General features: G+C 40.8%; 1 protein-coding gene across 7 annotated transcripts in view; it reads left to right on the forward strand.

Moving 5' to 3' along the window:
- The window catches only part of PCYT1A (phosphate cytidylyltransferase 1A, choline), a 76,426-nt gene extending 52,334 nt beyond the window's left edge, over window positions 1-24,092 (forward strand). For 3 of the 7 annotated variants that reach the window (XM_013982345.3, XM_005670120.4, XM_003132613.6), the window contains 7 exons: window positions 7,695-7,791; window positions 13,370-13,486; window positions 14,525-14,676; window positions 16,788-16,866; window positions 17,305-17,447; window positions 18,982-19,170; window positions 20,046-24,092. In XM_013982345.3, coding sequence (XP_013837799.1) covers window positions 7,695-7,791; window positions 13,370-13,486; window positions 14,525-14,676; window positions 16,788-16,866; window positions 17,305-17,447; window positions 18,982-19,170; window positions 20,046-20,252 — 984 coding nt within the window. In that variant the 3' untranslated portion in view covers window positions 20,253-24,092. The remainder of the gene's footprint in view (window positions 1-7,694; window positions 7,792-13,369; window positions 13,487-14,524; window positions 14,677-16,787; window positions 16,867-17,304; window positions 17,448-18,981; window positions 19,171-20,045) is intronic. The other 4 variants (XM_084990892.1, XM_021070164.2, XM_013982347.3 and 1 more) reach the window with 3 other exon arrangements.
- Window positions 24,093-24,828: the final 736 nt, after the last annotated feature.

Genomic DNA, 24,828 nt, shown 5'->3' on the forward strand with positions numbered 1-24,828 from the left:
CTGAGCAAGGCCAGGGATCGAACCCGCAACCTCATGGTTCCTAGTCGGATCCGTTAACCACCGCGCCACGACGGGAACTCCTCTAGTAGTCATTTGAATCTCCAAATTCAGAGATGTCAGTTCTCATTTACTTTGATCTAAACTTCTTTCAAAAATTTTCTGTATTCCTCCACTACTATTCAACATAGTTTTGGAAGTTCTAGCCACAGCAGTCAGAGAAGAAAAAGAAATAAAAGGAATCCAAATTGGAAAGGAAGAAGTAAGACTATCACTGTTTGCAGATGACTTGATACTATACCTAGAAAATCCTAAAGACTCTACCAGAAAACCATTAGAGCTCATCAATGAATTTGGCAAGATCACAGGATACAAAATTAATACACAGAAATCAACTGCATTTATATATACAACAACAAAAGATCAGAAAGAGAAATTAGGGAAACAATCCCATTTACCATCACATCAAAAAGAATAAAATACTTAGGAATAAACCTATCTAAAGAGGCAACAGACCTGTACTCTGAAAACTATAAGACACTGATGAAAGAAATCAGAGATGACACAAACAGATGGAAAGACATACATACCATGCTCTTGGATTATTGGAGGAGTCAATATTATCAAAATGACTACTACCCAAGGCAATCTACAGATTCAGTGCAATTCCTATCAAATTACCAAGAACATTTTTCACAAAACTAGAACAAAATATTTTAAAGTTTGTTTGGAAGCATAGAAGACCTAGAATAGCCAAAGCCATCCTGAGAAAGAAAAATGGAGCTGGAGGAATCAGGCTCCTAGACTTCAGACTATACTACAAAGCTATAGTCATCAACACTGTATGGTACTGGCACAAAAACAGAAATATAGATCAGTGGAACAGGATAGAGAGCCCAGAATTAAACCCATACACTTACAGTCAACTAATCTATGACAAAGGAGGCAGGAATATACAATGGAGAAAAGACAGTCCCTTCAATAAGCGGTGCTGGGAAAACTGGACAGCCACATGGAAAAGAATGAAATTAGAATACTCCCTAACACCATACACAAAAATAAACTCAAAGTGGATTAAACACCTAAATATAAGACTGAATACTATAAAACTCTTAGAGGAAAACGTAGGCCAAACACTCTCTGACATAAACCACAGCAGTACCTTCTCAGATCCACCACCTAGAGTAATGACAATAAAAACAAAAATAAACAAATGGGACCTAATTAAACTTAAAAGTTTCTACACAGCAAAGGAAACCCTAAACAAAACGAAGATAGCCCGAAGGCTGGGAGAAAATATTTGCAAATGAAGCAACTGACAAGGCATTAATCTCCAAAATTTATAAACCTCCTACAGCCCAATACCAAGAAAAGAAACAACCCCTTCAAAAAATGAGTAGAATATCTATACAGATGACTCTCCAAAGAAGACATACAGGTGGCAACAAAACACATGAAGAGATGTTCAACATCACCAATCATTAGAGAAATACGTATCAAAACTTCTATGAGGTACCACTTTACACCAGCCAGAATGGCCATCATCAAAAAGTCTCTAAACAGGAGTTCCCGTCGTGGCTCAGCAGAAATGAATCTGACTAGCATCCATGAGAATGAAGGTTCAGTCCCTGGCCTTGCTCAATGGGTTAAGGATCTGGTGTTGCTGTGAGCCGAGGTGTAGGTCTCAGATGTGGCTCAGATCTAGTGTTGCTGTGGCTGTGGCATAGGCCAGCAGCTACAGCTACTGTTTGACCCTTAACCTGGGAACCTCCACATACTGTGGGTGCAGCCCTAAAAAGACAAAAAAAGAAAAAAAAAAAAAGTCTACCAACAGTAAATGCTGGAGAAGGTGTGGAGAAAAGGGAACCCTATTACACTGCTGGTGGGAATGTAAATTGGTGCAACTACTGTGGAAAACAGGTATGGAGAGTCCACAGAAAACTAAAAATAGAATTACCATTTCATTCAACAGTCCCACTCCTGGGCATCTGTCTGGAGAAAATCATGACTGGAAAAGATACATGTACCCCAATGTTCATTGCAGCACTATTTACAATAACCAAGGCATAAAACAACCTAAATGCCCTTGCCAGAGGAGTGGATAAAGAAGATGTGGTACATATACACAATGGAATATTATTCAGCCATTAAAACGAAAGAAATAATGGCATTTACAGCAACATGGATGGACCTAGAAATTATCATGCTAAGTGAAGTTAGTGAAAGACCAGCATCATATGCTATCACTTACATGTGGAATCTAAAAAAAGGATGCAAAGAACTTCTTTGCAGAACAGATACTGACTTACAGACTTTGAAAAACTTACGATTTCCAAAGGAGACAGGTTGGGGGGTGGGGAGATGTGCTGGGGGTTTGGAATGGAAATGCTATAAAATTGGGTTGTGATGATCATTGTACAACTACAAATGTAATAAAATTCATTGAGTTAAAAAATAAAAAAAAAAATTCTCTATTCCTGCTGATGGTACCACAGCCTTATTTTCTTCAGTTCAAAAGCTCAGTTATTATAAAATGTCTGTCTTTCTCAAGTGACAGTATATTTTCTTTTTACTATGTCCTACCTGTTCTTCTCATAAAAAATCTTTTGTCTGTCACTCTTCTACTCCTACTGCAATATTAGTGGAAAAATCCATAAATTCATTTCTCCCTTCCTGTAATAACCTGTGAAATAATCTCTTTCTAAGTGTGCAAAATAACCAGTGGTGTCCTGGTAAAGTGACTCACTGGGGGGGAGAAAAAAACCTCTGATATGTAGCATTTACTGGTTTATTTGGCTGATTTCAAGCTACCAGTGATTTGATAATTAGCCCTCAAAAATATGTGAATTTCTAACAACTGAATCCAGCACACCATTGATAATAATTTCAGAGAACACAGTAAGGCTGTTCTTTTAGCTACATGTACTTTTCTGGGGGGAGGCCATGCCTGTGGCATGTGGAAGTTCCTAGGCCAAGGATTGAACCCATGCTGCAGCTGCAACCTGAGTCACAGCAGTGACAATGTCGGATCCTTAACTTGCTGTTTTACCAGGGAACCCTGACATGTGCTATTGTTTTTTTGTTTAGTTTTGTTTTCTGTTTTTTTAATTCAAAGTATTTTATTATATTTATAGCTGTACGACATGTACTGTTTTTAATAACCCTATTTTTTCTATTTTATATTTTTATTAAAATTTTTTGAAATACAGTTGATACATAATGTGTTTCATTTCTGCTGTATAGCAAAGTGATTCAGTTATATATGTATATATATAATTGAATATATATACTTTTTTGTTGTTGTTGTTTTTGTTTTGTTTTTTTTTTTGCTATTTCTTTGGGCCGCTCCCGCGGCATATGGAGGTTCCCCAGCTAGGGGTCTAATCGGAGCTGTAGCCATTGGCCTACGCCAGAGCCACAGCAACGCGGGATCCAAGCCACGTCTGCAACCTACACCACAGCTCACGGCAACGCCGGATCCTCAACCCACTGAGCAAGGGCAGAGACCGAACCCGCAACCTCATGGTTCCCAGTCGGATTCGTTAACCACTGCACCACGACGGGAACTCCTATATATACATTTTTAAAATATTCTTTTCCATTATGGTTTATCATAATATATTAAATATAGTTCCCTGTGCTATATAGTAGGACCTTGTTTATTCACCATATATTTTTATATGATATATATTTTGATATAAACAACTTTATCAAGCTATAGCTCATACACTATTATATTTCACATGCACATTCAGAGTGTGCAATTCAATTGTTTTTAGAATATTCACAGAGTTGTGCAACCATCACCGTGATCTATTTTGGAACATTTTCACCACCCCAAGAGAAACCATGTACCAGTTAGCAGTCACTCACCATTTTTCTCCAACCCTTCCAGCCCAATGTAACCACTAATCTACTTTCTGTCTATGAATTTTCCTATTCTGAACACTACATATAAATGGAATTGTACAAGTGGTCTTTTGTGACTGGCTTCTTTTACTTAGCATAATATTTTCAAGGTTCATTCATGTCGTAGCAAGCATTATTGTTGCTTTCCTTTTTATGACTGAATGTCATTTGTTTCTTGAGGTGTAACTTACACACAGTAGAGTGCACAAACCTTAAGTGTAGAGGCTCAGTAGATGTTTATATAGGTGCACCTCATGTAATCACCGGTACTCCCAGAATGCGCCCTTGTGTCCCTGCTAGTCAGTATCCTCTTTCCCCAAACTTCTTTGTCCTCTGGCTTCTAGTCATCATAAGTTAGCTTTGCCTATTTTTGACCTTGATGTAGATGGACTCATAGACTCTGCATTATTTTGTGAATAGCATATGATTTTAGAAATACAGATTACTATTGGGCAACTCTTTGGATATTAATGTCTAGAAGATAAATTGTTTTCTCTAATCCATAGGTGAATCTCTGTTAACTTCAGAAAATCATACATTCGGCTCCTTGATCTATTCTTAACTCTTTTAAAAAATGTTCTAAAAAAGGATAACACGTGTCATAAAAATGAATGTTTTTGCTTATTTTACAGCTTTTTTTTTTTTTTTTTTTTTTTTTTGGCCACACACTCAGCCTATGGAAGTTCCCAGGCCAGGAGTGGAGTCCGAGCCCCAGCTGCGACCTACACCACAGCTACGGCAACGCTGGATCCTTAACCCACTGTGCTCGGCCTGAGATTGAACCCACACTGCTGCAGAGACATCGCCAGATCCTTAGCACTCTGTGCCACAGTGGGAACTCCCATGCATATTTTAAACTGAGCTTAGATAAGTGATCTTTGAAAGAAATGTTTCAATTTTAAAACCTAATTTAAAACATCTATCCTTGGAGTTCCAGTCATGGCGCAGTGGTTAACGAATCCGACTAGGAACCATGAGGTCGAGGGTTCGATCCCTGCCCTTGCTCAGTGGGTTAAGGACCCGGCGTTGCCGTGAGCTGTGGTGTATGTAGGCTGGCAGCTATAGCTCCGATTAGACCCCTAGCCTGGGAACCTCCATATGCCGCAGGAGCGGCCCAAGAAATGGCAAAAAGACAAAAACAAACAAACAAAAAAAACTTCTGTCCTTATCTGAAACCAAAACACAGCAGTGTCTTCTCAGTTTCTGAATATAGCCCAGTCGTGATATGATTGGTGTTTAATTTAAAATTCTAAGATTTCCCATCTTGGCTCAGTGGTTAACAAACTCAACTAGTATCCATTAGGATGTGGGTTTGATCCCTGGCCTTGGTTAAGGATCTGGCGTTGCCATGAGCTGTGGTGTAGGTTGCAGATGCGGCTTAGATCTGGTGTTGCTGTGGCTGTGTTGTGGGCCAGTGGCTACAGCTCCGATTTGATCCCTAGACTGGGAACCTCTGTGCCATGGGTGTGGCCCTAAAAAGACAAAAAATAAAATAGAATAGAATAAAATAAAATTCTAGGAGTTCCCACTGTGGTGCAGTGGGTTAATCTGACTGCGGTGGCTTTAGTTGCTGCAGAGGGGCAGATTTGTTCCCTGGCCCTGCACAGTGGGTTAAAGGATCTGGTGTTGCTGCAGCTGCACTGTAGTTTGCAGCTGTGGCTCTGATTCAAGCATCCACATGCTGCAGGGTAGCCATAAAAGTAAATAAATAAACTTTAAATAAAATTCTGAGTAAACATCACTACAACTCAGCAGAAATTAAAAGAATTATAAGGGAATATTATGAATAATTTCATGCCAAAAGATGTGACAATTTATATAAAATAAACATATTCCTAGAAAGAGACACATTACCAAAACTGACCCAGAAATAAAATAGAAAATCTGAATAAACCTATCCCAAGCAAAAAATGTCGAATTAGGAATTCCTGTTGTGGCTCAGTGGGTTAAGAACCCAACATAGTGTCTCTGAGGATTTGGATTTGATCCCTATCTTTGCTCAGTGGGTTAGGGATCTGGCATTGCCACAAGGTGCAGTGTAGGTTTCAGATGCGGCTCAGATCTGATATTGCTGTGCTTGTGGTGTGGACTGGCAGGTGCAGCTCCGATTTGACCCCTAGTCCAGGAAGTTCCATATGCCATAGGTGTGGCCATAAAATAGAAAAAAGAAAAAATTTAAAAATAAATAGTTAAAAATAAAATCTGTGAGGTGATGGGAGTATCCACCTAGGGAAAAAAAATACTGAATTAGTGTTTAAAAAAAAATCTTCCTGCGAAGACAAAGCTAGACCCAGACTTAATTGGTGAACTCTATGAAACATTTGAGGAAGAAATAATACCAGTTGTACACACTTTCAGAAAATATGGAAGAGAACATTTCCTAACCCATTTTATGAGGCTGGATATCAAAGCCAAGCAAAAGCAGCATAAGAAAGAAAACTATAGTTCAAAATCCTTCACAAACTTAGATGCACAAATACTTAACAATATATTAATGGATTGAATCCAGGAACATATACAACATGACCGGGAGGATTTTCACCCAAGAATGCAAGATTAGCTTAGCATTCTAAAATCAATAAATCTAATACAATATAATTAATAAAGTAAAAGGCAAAACCAAAACGTGTTTTAATAATGCAAAAAAAAATGTGACAAAATCTGGCCCCTGTTCATTTAAAAATTCTCAACAGACTACAAAAAGAAAAGCAATTCCTCAACCGATAAAGGGCATCTAAAAAACCTATAGCTAATGTAATACTTTTTTTTTTTTGTCTTTTTAGGGCCACACCTGCGGCTTTAGGGCTACACCTGTGGCATATGGAGGTTCCCATGCTAGGGGTCGAATCTGAGCTATAGCTGCCAGCGTACACCACAGCCACAGCAACACCAGATCCAAGCTGCATCTGCAGCCTACACCACAGTTCATGGCAATGCTGGATCCTTAACACACTGAGCAAGGCCAGGGATCGAACCTGTGTCCTCATGGATACTAGTCGGGTTCAATAACCACAGGAACTCCTAACATAATACTTAATGGTGCAAGATTACATGTTTTTCCCCTAGAACTGGGAACAAGACAAGGATATTTGTCCCTTCCACTTCCGTTCACCACTATATGAGAGGATTCAACTTGTGCAATAGGGATAATAAAAGGAAATTAAAGTTATCTAGACTGGAAAGGAATAAGTAAAACCGTCTGTTTTCACAGACAGCATGATTTCATAGGTAGACAATCTGAGGAATCTACCAAACAAACTGCTAGAACTGATAATTGAGTTTAGCAAAGCCACAAGAGATAAGAATCAACTGAAATTATAAAAACTTAATACCCATACACTCATACAAATCCATTGCATTTCTATATACTAGCAAGGAACAATCCAAAAGTAAAATTAAGAAAACTGATACAATAGCATCAAATAGAATAAAATGCTTAGGAATAAATTTAACAAAAACTCTTTAAGTAAGCCTTTCCTCCATAGAGGAAAGAGCGTACCTGCATTCTATTTTCAGTTTCTCCTCTGAGTAGTTGAATGCAGTTCATATAACTTCTCAGCAAAATGTTTATATTTCACGTCATGATTTGCCCATTTGGTAGTAGTTGCAACTTTCACTTGTCATTTTGGAATGCTTTTCTTTTTTTTTTCTTTTTTATGTTATGAAGTTTTAGAAAACATTTTAATCACAGCACATTGAATAATTGTTCTTTAAAGCGGCCTCTGTTGAATATTTCAGTTTATACAGTTGAATTTAACTTCCTTTTCCTTCACTTTCCTCTTCTTAAGGGCTTACGGGAGCCAGCGCCTTTTTCTGATGAAATTGAGGTAGACTTTAGTAAGCCCTATGTCAGGGTCACTATGGAAGAAGCCAGCAGAGGAACTTGTAAGTAAATGCCTAATTGCTTTGTTGTTTTACTGTTTTTTTAGCATTCAGTTGTATTCTTCGAATATACATTTACTTTCTCTGTGTTTCCTTAGCTTACCTGAAAAAGCTGGTTGGGGGAGGTGTTCCTACCATCTCCCTTGTACTGTTTGGGAGGATAACTGTACTCTGTAAAATTTCATTTTTCTTCTTTTTTTTTTTTTTTTTTTTGTCTTTTGTCTTTTGAGGGCTGCACCCGCAGCATATGGAGGTTCCCAGGCTAGGAATCCAATCGGAGCTGTTGCTGTGGCCTATGCCAGAGCCACAGCAATGTGGGATCTGAGCCGCATCTTTGACCTATACCACAGCTCATGGCAACGCTGGATCCTTAACCCACTGAGTGAGGCCAGAATTCAAACCCACAACCTCGTGGTTCCTAGTCAGATTTGTTTACGCTGCGCCACGACAGGAACTCCTCATTTTTCTTCTTATTGTATACTTATTTTCCAGGATTTTGTCACAGCTAAGAAATAGAGTGACAGAAAATAAAAGCACTTTTTTTTCTGGGCTGTTGTCACAGTTGTGAGGTATAGCAGAGCAGTGGAATTAAGATATTAGTCTGAAGGAGTTCCGTTGTGGCTCAGCAGGTTAAGAACCCAACTGGTGTCCATGAGGATGTGGGTTCAATCCCTGCGTTGCTGTTGCTGTGGCGTAGGCCAGCAACTGCAGCTCTGATTCAACCCTTAGCCTGGGAACTTCCATATTTTGCAAGTGTGACCCTGAAAAGGAAAAAGAATAGATATTAGCCTGAGCTGGTTTATAATCTTAGCTATTTTTACAAAGGACCAAATAATATGTCGGACTGTCACATTTTTTAGTTAATTTTTTTTTTTTTTTGTCTTCCTGCCATTTCTTGGGCCACTCCTACGGCACATGGAGGTTCCCAGGCCAGGGGTCGAATCAGAGCTGTAGCTGCCAGCCTGCTCCAGAGCCACAGCAATGCAGGATCCGACCGCGTCTGCAACCCACACCACAGCTCACGGCAACGCCGGATCGTCAACCCACTGAGCAAGGGCAGGGATCGAACCCGCAACTTCATGGTTCCTAGTCGGATTCGTCAACCACTGCGCCACGACGGGATCTTCCTAGTTAATTTTTTTTAAAGTATAGTTTATATACAATGTTGTGCCAATTTCCGCAAAGTGACCCAGTCATATGTATATATACATTCTCTTTCTTATAGTATCTTCCATCATGGTCTATCCCAAGAGACTGGATATAGTTCCCTGTGCTGTACAGCAGGACCTCATTGCTTATCCATTCTAAATTTAATAGTTTGTATCTATTAAGCTCAAACTTCCAGTCCATCCCACCCCCTCCCCCTCTACCTTAGCAACCACAAGTCTGTTCTCTATGTCTGTGAGTCTATTTCTGATCTCTAACCCACTGAGCGAGGCCAAGGATCGAGCCTGTGTCCTCATGGATACCAGTCAGGTTTGTTACCACTGAGTCACAAGGAAAACTCCTAAATCTAATTTTTAAAAATTTTAGAGTAGTAGAATTTTACAAGTAAGTCATTTTTGAAATTATCTACTTTTATTATATACATGAATAAATTAAATTAAGGTCCATAGAAACAAAGAAGTGAAGTTTCCCCCACAGTAAAACAAATAACAAGTGATAAAACTGAAGCTAAAACCTAAGTTTTTCCATCTTTGTGTTCTTTTCATCCTGGAGTGATGTGACTCCTTGTAGACAGCAGTTATAAGTAATAGGCCATCAGCAAACTGATTGTATTTTGGGTAGAATAATTAGTCACAAATTGGGCTATAAAGTTTGCCAGTCAAATTTGACCCCTGGTTTTCCCTTCATCTTACTCTGTCCATTCAGTTTTATGTTAAACAACCAAGTAACTGTCTTCATGCCAGTGATGGACAAGGAATAAACCAATAAGGACTCTACACAGCCATTATTAATGCATTTTAAACCACTAACTGGTACAAGGTGCATCCCTCTCCCTGCCCCCAGGTTTTCACTTAAGGAGGAAATTTTGTGTAGTCTTAGATTAAGCTCACTACTTAGAGATAAAAGAAATACAGCTTGAGAGATAAGAAGATCATCTCTTTAGGAAGATGGAAAAAAAAAAATACCCAGCAGTATGTTCTCTTGGAGAAAGGAAGAAAAGGCAGTCTGAAGGGACTGGAAATCTAAGACAGAATGTTTCAGTGGTAGCTTTTGAAAGAATATATCAAAAGAGATAAAGTGAAGCCCAGATCTCTTGCTTAAAGGAGAACATCTCGTTACTTAGTCTAGCAGTAGTGCAAGGACTGTACCTTATAATCCAAATCAAGGCTATTTTGAGAGTGAAGAGAGTTGCTCTTGATAGTATGCTCAGACCACAGATAGAAATCAGAGGGCATGGTCATCCTGGCCAATAGCTACTTGGTAAAAGAATGCTTTCTCCCTAGATTTTCAGTTCAACAATGCCTCCTTCTGGTCCTTTGCTTAATATACCAGTCTGGGTTTGCCAACAACTTGGGGTCAGTCATAGGGGATTGAGAGGTTGGGAGACTGGGAGGTGGGGAAAAGGCACATCTGGGCTTGGGGTGAGAAAGTGTTCAAAGGTGACTCAGCTTAGTGGGGGATGATTAACTGCTGGCTAGTAGCTTCTCAGTCAACAGTGTTCTATGCTATTGCCACTATCCAGAAAATGTATTTACTGAGTTAAATCCCCATCATCTCACTTTGCCCTTATTATATACTAATGTCAAAGAAACAGCAACATGATATTCCCAATTTTTGTATTCTATCCTTTGTCTTTTAGGATCAAGTAAAGTGAAGTCATAGCCACTCTGAACTTGTTTAGGAAAGATAGAAGTATGTTAGTTACTTCATGGTTATGATTTTTAGGATATAGAAAAGAGATTATTCTACTCAGATTTTGTTTTGTTTTGCTTTGTTTTATAGATGAGAAAACTGAGGTTTAGATTGAGATTACAGAGGAATGAGGCCAGTTGGCAAGCTTGAGCTATAACTTCTGGTTTTTGTTTTTTTTAGGGCCATACCTGTGGCATATGGAAGTTCCCAGGGTGGGGGTCAAATCGGAGCTGCAGCTGCCAGCCTATGCCACAGGCACAGCAACACCAGATCCGAGCCACATCTGCAGTCTACACTGCAGCTTGTGGCAATGCCAGATGCTTAACCCACTTAGAAAGGCCAGTGATCAAACCCACATCCTCATGGATACAAGTCAGGTTCTTAACCTGCTGAGCCGCGACAGAAACTCTAACTTTTCTGACTCTTAAATCTATCATATTATTTCTTAGATTTTCATTGTATTGGTATATTTATTTTATTTAAAAATTGTGTTTCCTATATTATAAAATCAGTATATTCCCATGGCCTAACACTTGTAAAGTACAAAGAGAATTCAGAGTGAAGTGTCTTCCTCTCACCACTGACTCACAGCCACCTACTATCCCTTTTACAGGCAACCAGTATTACCAGTTTCTTGTGGGATATATAAGCAAATAATGTATGAGTCTTCCTAGCTTTCTAAAGGGTAGATCATGTCATAGTCAGTCTTCCACTGAAATTTAGGTTGTTTCCAAACTTTTGCTATTGCAAACATTGCTGCAGTGAATAACATACATATTTACAAATATATCTATGAGGTAAATTCCTAGAATTGGAGTAGCTGGGCTAAAGGGTGTAAACATTTGTCATTTGTCTTTCGATAAATATTGCTTAGTTGCCTTTCTTGAAAGTTGAACCAGTTTCTACTTCAATCAGCAATGTATGATTTCTCAGTTTAAAACTAATTGTTTGTGGATAAAGCTATCTAGAAAGAAAAGTCCATAAACTTCCCAACCACCAGTTTCCTCCTGCTTGATTCACTCCCCTCAAGGCAGGGGGGAGATATATCTTATTCCCACCTTCAGTATGGTGTATCTGATGAGCCCCTGGCCCTTCTCACCCAGAATAATGTACATGCTCTACTGTTATCTTATGCTGCTACAGTGAAAGAGCCTTTCCTTTATTTTTTATTTTATTTTTATTTATTTATTTATTTATTTATTTATTTTTTCTCTTTTTGCCATTTCTTGGGCCGCACCCCCGCGGCATAAGGAGGTTCCCAGGCTAGGGGTCCAATCGGAGCTGTAGCCGCGGGCCTACGCCAGAGCCGCCAGAGCCACAGCAACTTGGGATCCGAGCCCCGTCTACAACCTACACCACAGCTCACGGCAACGCCAGATCCTTAACCCACTGAGCAAGGGCAGGGATCAAATCCACAACCTCATGGTTCCTGGTCGGATTCGTTAACCACTGCGCCATGACAGGAACTCCCAGAGCCTTTCCTTTAATCACACAGTGGAAATATGTTATTAGAACTCATTAGATTTGTCATTTGAAGCATGATAAACCATGCTTCATGAAATTGAAATGAAATCAATTTCATTTTCCATGTATTTTTTTGGCTTTGGATTTAGTCTTATACCCGAAGAGATCATTTCTTGCCTTTTCTTTCTTAGTCCATTCCACTACAAATAAATTGGCAATCAGTTTTCTATTATTCCCACTAATGGAGAGAAAAGGAAAAACTAATATGAAGCCCTAAAATATTTATAATGGATTTTCACATACTTGATATATCACCCTCTGTTGATAAAGTATACCATCATGGTCACTATCAAGAAGAAGTGCCTTAAGGAATTCCATGTTATCACAGAGCAAGTATTCAGGGTGAATCTGGAACTGAGAAGCAATAAATTGATAACTGGTACTTACCTGGCCTCTTTTTCATTCTCACTCCTTAGGATCACTCTTTTCTTTCAAAGCAAAGAATTTTATTTTCAAAGCAAAGCATTAGTAATTAGTAATCAAGGCAGCTTGAATATGAAGAGCAGGCAGTCAGAGTATAGTTTAATTATACTCTGTTGTTTGTTTTGTTTTGTTTTGTTTTAGGGCCTCACCTGAGGCATATGGAAGTTCCCAGAGGTCCCTAGGGGTCGAATCAGAGCTACAGCTGCTGGCCTACGCCACAGCCACAGCAACATGGGATCCAAGCCTAGTCTGTGACCTGCGCCACAGCTCATTCAGCGACGCCAGACCTTTAACCCACTGAGCAAGGCCAGGGATCAAACCTGCATCCTCATGGACACTAGTCAGATTCATCTCTACTTCATCACAGTGGGAACTCCCTAATTATACTCTGTTTAAACATAACTTTAAATGTAAAACTAAGGTGAAGATTCTGAAATTTAAGAAGTATCTCTTGTGTAACTCTTTCTTTTCACTTCTAAAATGACTTTAAGGTAAAAGCAATCATGAAATCCAATTACCTGAGCGGTTTGATACAACCAGGCTAACAAAGAGTGTTAGTGGATATGATGTCAAGAGAGTCTTTGTAATCAGGGAAGTCTGTGATGTTGTTCCTCACAATCCCCAGACACCCCAAATTAAGGTGAATATCCAGAGAACACCTTAAAAGAGGGGTTTGCAGGGATGGAGCAGCCACCCAGTGCCATTTCCATTTATTAAATATGAGGAATTGAGTCAAGGGGTATTTCTGTGATAAATTCTTTTCCTTTGGATTTAGGTGAACGGCCTGTGAGAGTTTATGCAGATGGAATATTTGACTTATTTCATTCTGGTCATGCCCGGGCTCTGATGCAAGCAAAGAACCTTTTCCCTAATACATACCTCATTGTGGGAGGTAAGAAAACATCTGATGACTTGAGATGCAGTTTAGCAAATAATTATAGGAGCCATTTTTCTCCTGTCTTTATAACCTGAGTACATTGGTTCTTTTTTCTTCCTTTTTTTAAAAAAAAATTTTATTAAAGTTTAGTTATGTCATTTTCTGCTATACAGCCAAGTGACCCAATTATATCACTGGCTCTTATTTATTTATTTTTAATTTTTTTGTCTTTTTGTCTTTTCTAGGGCCACACCCGCATATGGAGGTTCCCAGGCTAGGGGTCTAATCGGAGCTGTAGCTGCCGGCCTACACAACAGCCACAGCAACTCGGGATCCGAGCCGCGTCTGCGACCTACACCACAGCTCACGGCAACACCAGATCCTTAACCCACTGAGTGAGGCCAGGGATCCAACCCGTGACCGCTGAGCCATGATGGGAACTCCTTATTTTGGTTTTTAAATGAGGGATATAGTACAGCCTTTCTAAAATGTGAAGTATATGAAGTATGTGAAGTATATAAAACATAAAGCATATAAACCTGAAGAGAGAAACTCTAAGCTCATTGACATGAAATGTCCAGGATTTATCTCACTGTTTTTAGCTGGGTTTCTGCAGTCTGACCTATATTGCCTACTTAAAAATAGCATTTACTTTAGATTTCAGTTCATCATTTTGAGTCAACTGAAGTATAAAAGTCTGCTAAGCAAATGTTATGTGGTCCTGTCCAGTCTTATAAAAGGATAATACGAAAACGTTTGAAAAAAATTTTAGTTGACACAGAAATGCACAGCAGGTTCATTTCAAGGCCAAATATCTTAGTCCTCTGTTGTATCCTTTCCTTCCCGAAGTATGAACATATTTAGTGAGTTTTGCTCCTGAAGATGTATCTTGGATTAGGAAAAGCATCGTTATCCAGACTGAGCTACGTCTAGAAGACTCTTAGCCAGGTGGGGAGATTGGTTACCTTCCTAGGAAATGGGAGAGGTTGATGACTGAGAAGTGGTTAAGTAGAGGAGATTTTGACTTATAACTTTGTGATGTGGTGAACTCAGTTTGCAGTGATGAGCTCACGCACAACTTCAAAGGCTTCACAGTGATGAATGAAAATGAGCGCTACGATGCTGTGCAGCACTGCCGCTATGTGGATGAGGTGGTGAGGAATGCCCCCTGGACCCTGACACCAGAGTTTCTCGCAGAACACCGGGTAAGAAACTGAGCACATGTCCCCATTCCCTGGTCTGGAATTCCCTCAACTTTCAAGGCCTCTAGTACTTGGACTGGTTTTCCACTAGCCTTATTTTACATCTGTCCTCTATGTAAATTTCACATAGAAGAGATGACAGTGTATTATTCCAATAAGAGTCATCCCTGAAATTTCTATCAGGTTTGATGGTTTACAAGCACTTCTACATCCATTATATTTCATTTGTTCCCCACAAAAATCCTGTTGGGTAGTTATTATTTCCCCTTTAAATATGAGGACAGGGCCAGAGAGGCCAGATACCCTGATCCAGGTCACACTCCAGCAGGGTTAGAAATTGAACTCTTCAGTTATGTGATTCTACCCTCCCCCCCAGTACAGATGTGTCCATCCTCTTGGCCTACCAGTCTCTTTATTTTATTTATTTTTTCTTTGTCTTTTTAGGGTCACGCCCTTGGCATATGGAAGTTCCCAGGCTAGGGGTCGAATCAGAGGTGTAGCTGCCGGCCTACACCACAGCCATAGCAACACGGGATCTGAGTCTAGTCTGTGACCTACGCTGCAGCTCGTGGCAATGCCGGGTCCTTTACCCAGTGAGTGAGGCCAGGGATCGAACCTGCATCCTGATGGATACTAGTCAGATACATTACCACTGAGCCACAAGGGGAACTCCCTACCAGTCTCTTTAGAATATACATCGCCGCAGCCATGCTCTCAAGGAATTCATATTCCCGGAAATAAGATATATTAACATCTGACCAACTTCTCTAGTATTAATTTAAATTTAGTTTCAAGACTTTGATTTTGGGCTAGAAATTATGTGGAATCAGAAACCAGGGAGGTTTTTCATTTTTACTTAGTGAGTTGGTATTATAAAATCCCTATTTCCTTTTTATTCTCCCACATCGAAGAAAATAAAAAAAAGTGGGTATGAATGCCAAGATGAATTCATTAGTCAGGTTGGAGGCCCTCAGGCTTGAGGAACCAGCAAGCGTATTGTCATTTCTCTACAGGACTGTGTAGAATGTTGAAGGTGAATTGTTCAATGAGGCAGGAAAGAACAGAAGTAACCAGAATGCTTCAAAGGCAGTATTTGGGTAGGCCTGAAGCTAAGAGGTATTTGTTTAGGATTCGGACAGACCTTTTATACTTCTCTAGCTTTGCTCCATCAACATTTAGCAGCCCATGGTACCAAAGGTGATGAGCAGAATTATTCTCTGCCCAATAGCCTGGGAGGTCCAGGCAGAAGAGGTTACAGGAACGTCCAGATTCCCTTTTCTCCTTGTTAGCATTGTATCCTCAGCCACAAATCTAGCTTGCTCACCATTCTTATTTTCACCTTGCTGCCTATGAATCCCTGACAAGTTGTTCGTGGGTAATTGAGATATTAGCAAAGAGTCACAGTCCTGATGAGCATACAGCACATTACCTCCGGAGCTGGGTGTGGTGGTGTTAGCAATTATGTTAGTAGAGGGCATATGGCCTATTCAGGAGGGAGTAAATAAGTGAAATTTAGAAAGATTATTGATTCCAGTGCAAGAGATATTGACAGTAGGAAAATAATAGATCTGAGACCTAAAGGTCTTTTATGGCCTCAGGTTTTTCATCTCACAGGAGTACAGTGTATCTATTCTAGTTAAAGGGCTCTTGTTGCTATTTTTACATTTCCACTCATCTCATGGACTGAGAGAGAAACTGGTTGATAAAGAAGTGACCTCTTTCTCATATTTTTAGAAACCCTATTTGACCAATCCTGGTAGACCCAGGATGATAAGGAGTTTCCTTTCTTCTTTCCTCGGTTCCACCTACTAACTAGCATAACAGCAAACCCTCCAGCCCTGTTTACCACAGCATGGTGACTGGTGTGCAGTATGAGGATCGCTGTTCCAGCAGGGTGGGAGGAATAGCTAAAAAAGAAACTGACTAGCTTCATGTTTATGAACCATAGACAGGTTGGGTGGCTTGTAAATGAATTGCAGAATTTATGAGTAAAGCAAAGAGAGACAAAAAGTCCATTGGAGGCCTGGCCTCTCCTCGTACTCCCTTTTCTAAGCCTGAGAGTAGTTACTGGTTCTTTCTGAATGGCAGTTATCGTGGTGTTTCCTGATTTTCAGATTGACTTTGTAGCCCATGATGACATCCCGTATTCTTCTGCTGGGAGTGATGATGTTTATAAGCACATCAAGGAAGCAGGTGAGTAAGTTGATGGGCCTGCTTGCTTTATGGAATCTCAGGGGAAATGACAGAGATTCAGCCACATTGCTACCTGACAGAGGAGTTTATACACTGAGAAATTCAGCATCCACTTTCAGGTCACACTTTGGGTAAGAGGCGAAGGTGAGCATAGCACCATATCCATCCGTTCTCACTCTGAACAACTACTTTTGATATCTCTTTTAATTTCAGGAAACCCCATCTCCAGTCCCATATTTTTCTTAATGTTAGGGCCTTTCCTCACCCCTAGCCTTTGAGTCAGTCCTCCACCTGAATGTCCCTATCTTCAGATTCTACTTAGTAATAGCAGATTCTGCTTTTTGAGGAAAGGAGGGGAATGTTGCTCCCTTTTTCCATCTAGTCCTACTGCCCGAGCTAACCAGAATGTCACAGTGTTTGTATGTGTTCTTGGATCAGGCATGTTTGCTCCAACGCAAAGGACGGAAGGTATCTCCACGTCAGACATCATCACCCGAATTGTCCGCGACTATGATGTATACGCCAGACGGAACCTACAGAGGGGCTACACCGCAAAGGAGCTCAATGTCAGCTTTATCAATGTGAGTTCCAGCCTCATCCCAGAGTTAAGAGCTTAATATGGCACTTTGAAAAACTACTATACATTTTGTATATAAATTGTACCTCAGTGAAGTTGATTTAAAAAGAAGAAAGCTGCTGGAGTTCCCGTCGTGGCTCAGTGGTTAACAAATCTGACTAGGACACATGAGGTTTCGGGTTCGATCCCTGCCCTTGCTGAGTGGTTAAGGATCTGGCATTGCCGTGAGCTGTGGTGTAGGTCGCAGACATGGCTCAGATCCTTTGTTGCTGTGGCTGTGGCGTAGGCCGGTGGCTACAGCTCCAATTAGACCCCTAGCCTGGGAACCTCCATATGCCATGGGAGCGGCCTAGAAAAGATTAAAAAAAAAAAAAAAAAAAAAAAAAAAGAAAGCTACTAACTCTATCTTCTATGTAAATAGTTTGCCATGCTCCCTCACCTGCTCCCAGCTCTGTGAATTATGTGTGGATGAAATGGCTTCATCTAAATATGATTTACCTATGCACATAAACCCTAGTTGTTGTTAATTATATACCATAGAATCTATTTCCAGGTGTTTAAAAATCCTAAACAGGAGTTGTAGCTCAGCGGGTTATAATGTGGGTTTGATCCCTGGCTTCGCTCAGTGGTTTAAGGATCCAGCATTGCAGTGAGCTGCGGTGTAGGTCCAAGATGCAGCTTGGATCCCGTGTGGCTGTGGCTGTGGCGTAGGCTGGCAGCTGCAGCTCCAGTTTGACCCCTAGTCTGGGAACTTCCATACGCTGCATGTACAGCCCTAAGAAGAAAAAAAAATCTTGAACATAGCCCCTTCCCTCTTTATGTTATGATCTGGAAATTACGAGAATACTTTTCTTTGGCCAAAGACTCCTCTCTTCTCCTCCTCTTAGGAGGGTTCATACCATTTTCCCTTATCTCTAGGGAAGCTGATAGGAGCAAAGAGTATTATCCTCATTTTGTGAATGAGCAGGCAGACCTCCAAATATTAAAAAAAAAAAAAACAAAAAACAGAAAACAAAAGCCTCCTCTGTAATCATTAAATAAACCAGTGATGGAGGGGGGAAATTCAGTACAATAAATTAAGTACTTAAGTAAAAATCCACTATTTCCACTTTCAACCTGATGCAGTTGGCTATTCTTGACAATATGGGGCAGTGATCTTATTGCTCCCTCCCTATACATCTATGTCTGGAATAAAGTTTGGGTTTTGTTGGGCATGTTTATCTTCCAAATTTATGTTTTGTCTTAAAAATAAATCTGACTTTGTTGGTTTATGCCTGTCTGTTACTGGGCTTACCCTATATATTTAGTTTAGTCCTGGGCTCTGCAATCTTAGAATTGTTACACTTTTGTATAAGATGACCATCCAGAGTATATCTTATCTGTTATTGTGCTAGATAAGTGTGGGATAGATTAAAGCAAAGTGAAATTCTCAAGACTGAAAGGAGTGTCAGTAGAATGCAAACCAAGTCTTTGCCTTCCCCTTGGAATGGAAGGTCAGAGGGAGTATTGTTTCTCAAAACAGTTATTTCTCTATCTAGGAGAAGAAATACCACTTGCAGGAGCGAGTTGACAAAGTAAAGAAGAAAGTGAAAGATGTGGAGGAAAAGTCAAAAGAATTTGTTCAGAAGGTAGAAGAAAAAAGCATTGACCTCATTCAGAAGTGGGAAGAGAAATCCCGAGAATTCATTGGAAGTTTCCTGGAAATGTTTGGTCCAGAAGGAGCACTGGTATGTTCTTTCCTGCCAGACAGTTTAGGGAATTTCAGGGAAATCCAGGGAATTCTAACACTGTGAAATGAATTCTAGAATCCTTGAGCAGAAAGGGACATCGACATTAAGAAGTTAGCTAATCTGTTCCCCTTATTGGGCAGAATTATATTTCGACTCTCCCCAGAAAGTTTTTTTAAATCTTTACAGAAGGAGGTTATACATTCTTTTAAATAATTTTATCAGCTCTCTATCAACCTCTAAATCTGGTGACAAGTGAGTAGCCTTGCCCAGCTTGTTTCTACATTGTAGTTTTAGATAGAAGGCAAGCAAAGAATGGTAAAAAGAAAGCTGCCTTCACTACAAATAGTTGCTGCAGGATTGCCAGGTAAGGTGGGAAGTCTGTCCTTGAGGAGAATCGAGGTCTTTTCGGGCCAAATAGCTATGCTTAATTCTTAGCAAGTGAGCCCTAGGATATCAGGAACCATCTGACTGTGAGGGTGTTTGGATGCCAGAAGAGAATATTCGCAGAATATGGAATTTCCTTTTCAGAGAACTCTAAAACTAGGAGAGGTACCCTTTGTCTGAGGTAATGCCTTTGTTTTTGTCTAGAGCCTAGACTGTAGACCAAGTAGCTTTTTAAGAATTCCTTTGACATAGAGGTCAAGGATTGGGTGACTGTAGAATAGCAGGTGGGAACTCTCAGATACACAGTATAGCATAGACCTCTTTGGGGAGGAAATTGCTCAGGATTGGAGCTGTGTTTCTCCCTCCGGCTTACTTGATCACTTTTGACATTACAGAGGGCATGCATGATCATTTGAAGTCTCAGATCCTCCAGTGGTGATTAGTAAGATCCATAGATTTCTTCTAACTCTTCCTTTTGGTCTCCCCAGAAACATATGCTGAAAGAGGGGAAAGGCCGGATGCTGCAGGCCATCAGTCCAAAGCAGAGTCCCAGCAGCAGCCCCACTCGTGAACGCTCCCCCTCTCCCTCTTTCCGGTGGCCCTTCTCTGGAAAGACCTCCCCGCCTTCCTCCCCAACAAATCTCTCCAGGCACAAGGCTGCAGCCTATGATATCAGTGAGGATGAAGAAGACTAATTTTTCATCTCTCCTTTCCTCTCCCCTCCCTCTGTCCCATCACCTTCAGAAGTTCTGTGTTGAATTCCAAATGGTGATCCCAACACTAAACCTAAGGACAGCTACAAAGGAAAGACAAGTGGGGCAAGAGGACCTAGGATGGGGGGACCAGACAGCCTATACTCCAAGAGACGTCACCCACTCACACTAAGAAGGAGGCTGACTACAGCTTAGAAGCCTGTTCTGCATCCATGTACCCTCCCCATGGACTTTGCTTTACTGTTTATGTTTCATGTGATCTTGACAGGGAAATTGTCATTTTTATTAATTTTTTAAAAATTAGTCTTTCAAATGTAGTAAGTAGAACTAATTTTTTGCCTCCGAGGAGTGGGCAGAAGGAAGTGTTGTGATACCCAGAGGCCTTTCTTCCTGAGACACTATACTGTTTGCCTTCTGTTCTGAGGCAGACTGTCTTGCCAAGTCCTTCAAGCAATGAGCCATGCTGATGGGTGATTTGGTGGGGGGAATATCATAATTTTTGTTTCCTTTAAAAAAAACCTCAAAGCTGAGTAAGAGTCACAAATCCCCTAAGTGTACTGCTGGCACACATGTCACTGTGGCTGTGGGAAGAAGGAGATCTGAGCCTAACTTTTCTTACTCCCTAAGGAGTTTCTTGTTGGACCCAATGGGGTCCATGAAGAACTGATGGGGAAGGAACCAGACTACATGGCATCAGCTGCAATTTTTCCTGCTGTGTTCATCTTCTCAGAAAGCTCTGTTGCCTAGTTATTTGGGAGCTCTTGTCAATCTCTTTCCTGCAATCTGTCTGTAAAGGGAAGATCACTTCAGGTTTAGTCTGATTGAGAAGGAGAGTGGGACAATATTCAATGCTATACAGAGTCAGTTTAGATTAATTTTCCTCCTGAGAGTAAGTCCCTGGCCCTGCGACTCCTATTTCAATCTTATTATCGAGAGTTTTACAAAGAATACTTTGTTAACATCTGCAGTTTGAACATGAGCTGTTACTCCATGTTGCCCATAGTCATATTCAGAGAGATTTGCTCAAAATGTGTGGCACAAAAGCATAAGGAAACATTTCCCCTTTTTAAAGCCTTATCCTGACCTCTTCCCCTCTTAAGAGTGTCCTTGACGGAAACCTGTGCTTCCCCAGGTGTTTCCTTTCCTCTGGAAGTTGCAGCTGGCCGGGCCACTAAGCAGGGGCACATTACCGGGGTGTGGTGGCTTCCCTCCCTCCCCTTCTGCCTGGTTCCACCTCACCTGTTAGGTTGCCCAGGGGATTCACCGCCTAAATCTCACATCAGAGACTGCTGAAGCTTGACACTTGCTGTTGAGCACCGGCACTTTTTAGACCCCTAGCATCCTGCAGTCCGAGACCTAGCAGATCATCACCAGTGATCCTGTAGCTGGGTTCAGGGAAAAATTGCTTATGTCCAGGCGCCCCCCTCCATCACTCATAAATACCCCTTGTGGGGGTGGAGTTTTAGTGTTTTCAGCTAAGAAAACCACATTGTATCTTTTCTTGCTCCTCTGCTAGGGCTGTGAGCATCTCACAGTCCCCTCCCTGAACACTTTCTGGTTAAAACCTACTCTTCTGCCTGAGGGTCAGTGGTTGGAATCACTGCCTGCCTGCACAGCAGAACTACCCAGGCTCTTAAAACTCAGATCACCCAGAGTGGGAGGGCATGGCAGAGAGAAGGGACAAAGAGGACCTCTTATTGTCCTGATGGCCTATGAAAACTACATTTCTAACTCTTCTCATGAAGTGCTATTTTTACTGTCAAATCTGGTTTACGCAAGCTTTGGCTTGGAATCCTTTTTTTGGAACCGTTGAAATTAATGTTTTCCTGCATTACCCAGCTTCATATGATCACATATCTTAACTTTTTGGCTTCCATTGTCCTTTTTTAGAAATTTTGGCCATTTCTATCGATAGAAAAGTGGGGAAATCACCACTGAAGCCCCCCTACTTGTTCCCTCAAGTACATGTGTTATTATCAAGTGTATTTGGAAAGGGAGGTGCCCAGAACGTGGTTTTCCTCCCTGCACTCAATCCTCTCACGTGTATTGCCAGACATTTGGCCCTCTTCCTCTGGCTGTCAGTGGGCTGCTTTTGGCATGTCCTACCCCTGGAATATGACCTCTAGGCTGACAGGCTCTGTGAGAGTGCTCGTGCCTGCCTGTGCACATGTGCTTACCCCTTCTGGTGAATCTGTTTGGCCTCAGTCTGGCAACACTGGCGTATCTTCAGATAATTTGGACTGAAAGCAAAAAATTGTATGGCGTGGCATGCCAGATACTTTGGCACAAATGTGATCCTATGTGCTGGACAAGGGCAGGTGGTTGGAGGAAACTGTTGGCATGACACATTCTTCAATCATTTGTGCCTAATTAAATGAGGTTAGAGGTTCACATTCCACAACCATGCGTGTGATCTGTAAATCTTTAAATATTATTGTTAATATTAAATTCTAACAGTAATTTTAATGTGAATTAGCTATTTCCCTAAATCTCACACACAAAGCAGTCAGGCTGAATAGGCCAAATGTGGCAGAAATGGAGAATCTTAAACGTTGGTTGGCCTCAGAGCCTCTGTCTGTAAGATAGAGGGAGAGTGGGGACAGAAGCCCTGTAGCTGGTGCTGAGGAGGTGGCATATCAGCAGTTACTTTGAGATGGGCTGGGCAGAAATTTTACTCTTCTCATACACCAGACTCACTAGCACCGAAGGATACAGGTTGAAATTTTAGATGATTAGAAGTGGATCATTTGTACCGTTGCAGCTGCTTCTGATAGCTAGAGCCAAAGAAAACTGTTGCTGAGGCTCAGGTAAGAAGGTTGGGGATGTGAGGAGGCTGAAAATTCTGAATGAGAGAAAAAAGTTGAGGGAGGTCAAGAGAACTTTTGACCTTTTCTGATCACCGATAACTTTCTAGGCAGCCCCTGAGTTACATTTTTCTTACTTTGACCACACAGGCAGTCTTTGAATAGTCCCTCTTCAATGGTTCTTCACAGTGCTTTTTATTCTCTTTCTTGATTTGGGGGTAGCTGTTGTTTTTTTCTGGAGCTCATTGCCTTTTAAATCCTGTTCCAGACCTCATATCTAAAAGCTTTCCAGATCAACTGTATTTTGCTGCTTTTGTTTAATTCCCTAAAAGCCATAGCTTTCACACTTTCTGTCTGCACAAACTAAAGCCAGAAGTTGAACCAATACAGGTAGGAAAAAAAGCTCCCTTAACAATGTTTTTAACTAATGGTATTTTTTTTAAGCTTACCAATATAAGTATTTTTAAAGTTCTATTTTTCAAGGTCATACAATGATTGCTCTTGTTTTCTCTCATAGAATATAGATTGTCACGGGATAAAGAGTGGTCCCTAGCTTTTATTTTTCCAAACAAGTAGAACATGTTCTTAGGATAATACTTTATTAAAAGTTAATTTTCTTTAAGAAAGAAGAAAGATACCTTGTCTGCCAAAGTTTAATAATGTTAGTTCTCGGATTGGGGTAGAAAACATAAGTACTTGGTTTAACATTAGAATGACCCCGGTTGTGTTTTTTAGATTTTAAGTGGGTTTTCCCGCCCTTCTTTAGGGAGGCACTGACTGTTTTGAACACAAAGTCTTGATTGGTTGGATTGTTTTGTGTTGAGGATCTTGAAAAGAGGGTTGGAAAGAAATGCTGGCCTTGGCATGAATGTGGGCCCCATCACCAGTGCCAGCGTCTGTAAGGACATTTTCCTCAGTTGGTGTTCAATGTATTGTTTTCCTGTCTGAGTGTTATTAAATTGCTCAGTTATTTTGGCTTTTGTCATTAGCCAAATAAAGGCAAAGTGGTTTTACCTAATGTTCCATTTTCTGTGTTTTTGACCTTGTATTCAAATGCATATGTTGGAGTTCCCATAGTGGCTTAGCGGTTAACCAACCCAACTAGGATCCATGAGGATGCGGGTTCCATCCGTGACTTCGCTCAGTGGGTTAAGGATCCAGCGTTGCCTGGAGCTGTGGTGAAGGTCGCAGATGAGGCTTGGATCTGGCATTGCTGTGGCTCTGGTGTAGGCCGGCAGCTGTAGCTCTGATTCAGTCCCTAGCCTGGGAACTTCCATATGCCGTGAGAGCGGCCCTAAAAAGACAAAAACCAAAAAAACAAACAAACAAACAAAAAAAACCAAACCAAAAAAACCAAATGCATATGTTTTATCTGTTCAGAGCTTTCACCTGTACCATCCACTTTGCTTTTGCATCCTAATTTGTCTCCTCAAATCTCTCCATGACTGTATTATCAGGGGATCTCTTTTGCAGCTAGGTACAGAAGACTCAAAAAGCTACTGGATCTGCATCAAAAAAGCTCATCCAGATCTTCCACATCTAATGTCATCAGTGCCCAAATGACACATCTGTAAGGCCAAGAACATCTTTCAGCTGTTCTTCAGAAGCCTGATTTCTTTGAGGCTTTGGTCTCTATTTTGCCTGTCTGCGTTCTGTTCTTGTTATTATACCAGGAAAACTGCCATATATTCTTCCCCCTTCATTTGCTTTGGGAAAGCTGAGGGTGACCTTTGAATATACAAACTTTTAAGGGC

This window comes from Sus scrofa, chromosome 13 (genome assembly GCF_054392235.1).
Source record: "Sus scrofa isolate SSC_HxYL_T2T_F1_AM1 chromosome 13, Sscrofa_HxYL_maternal_Yorkshire_Landrace_v2.0, whole genome shotgun sequence".
NCBI lineage: Eukaryota > Metazoa > Chordata > Mammalia > Artiodactyla > Suidae > Sus > Sus scrofa.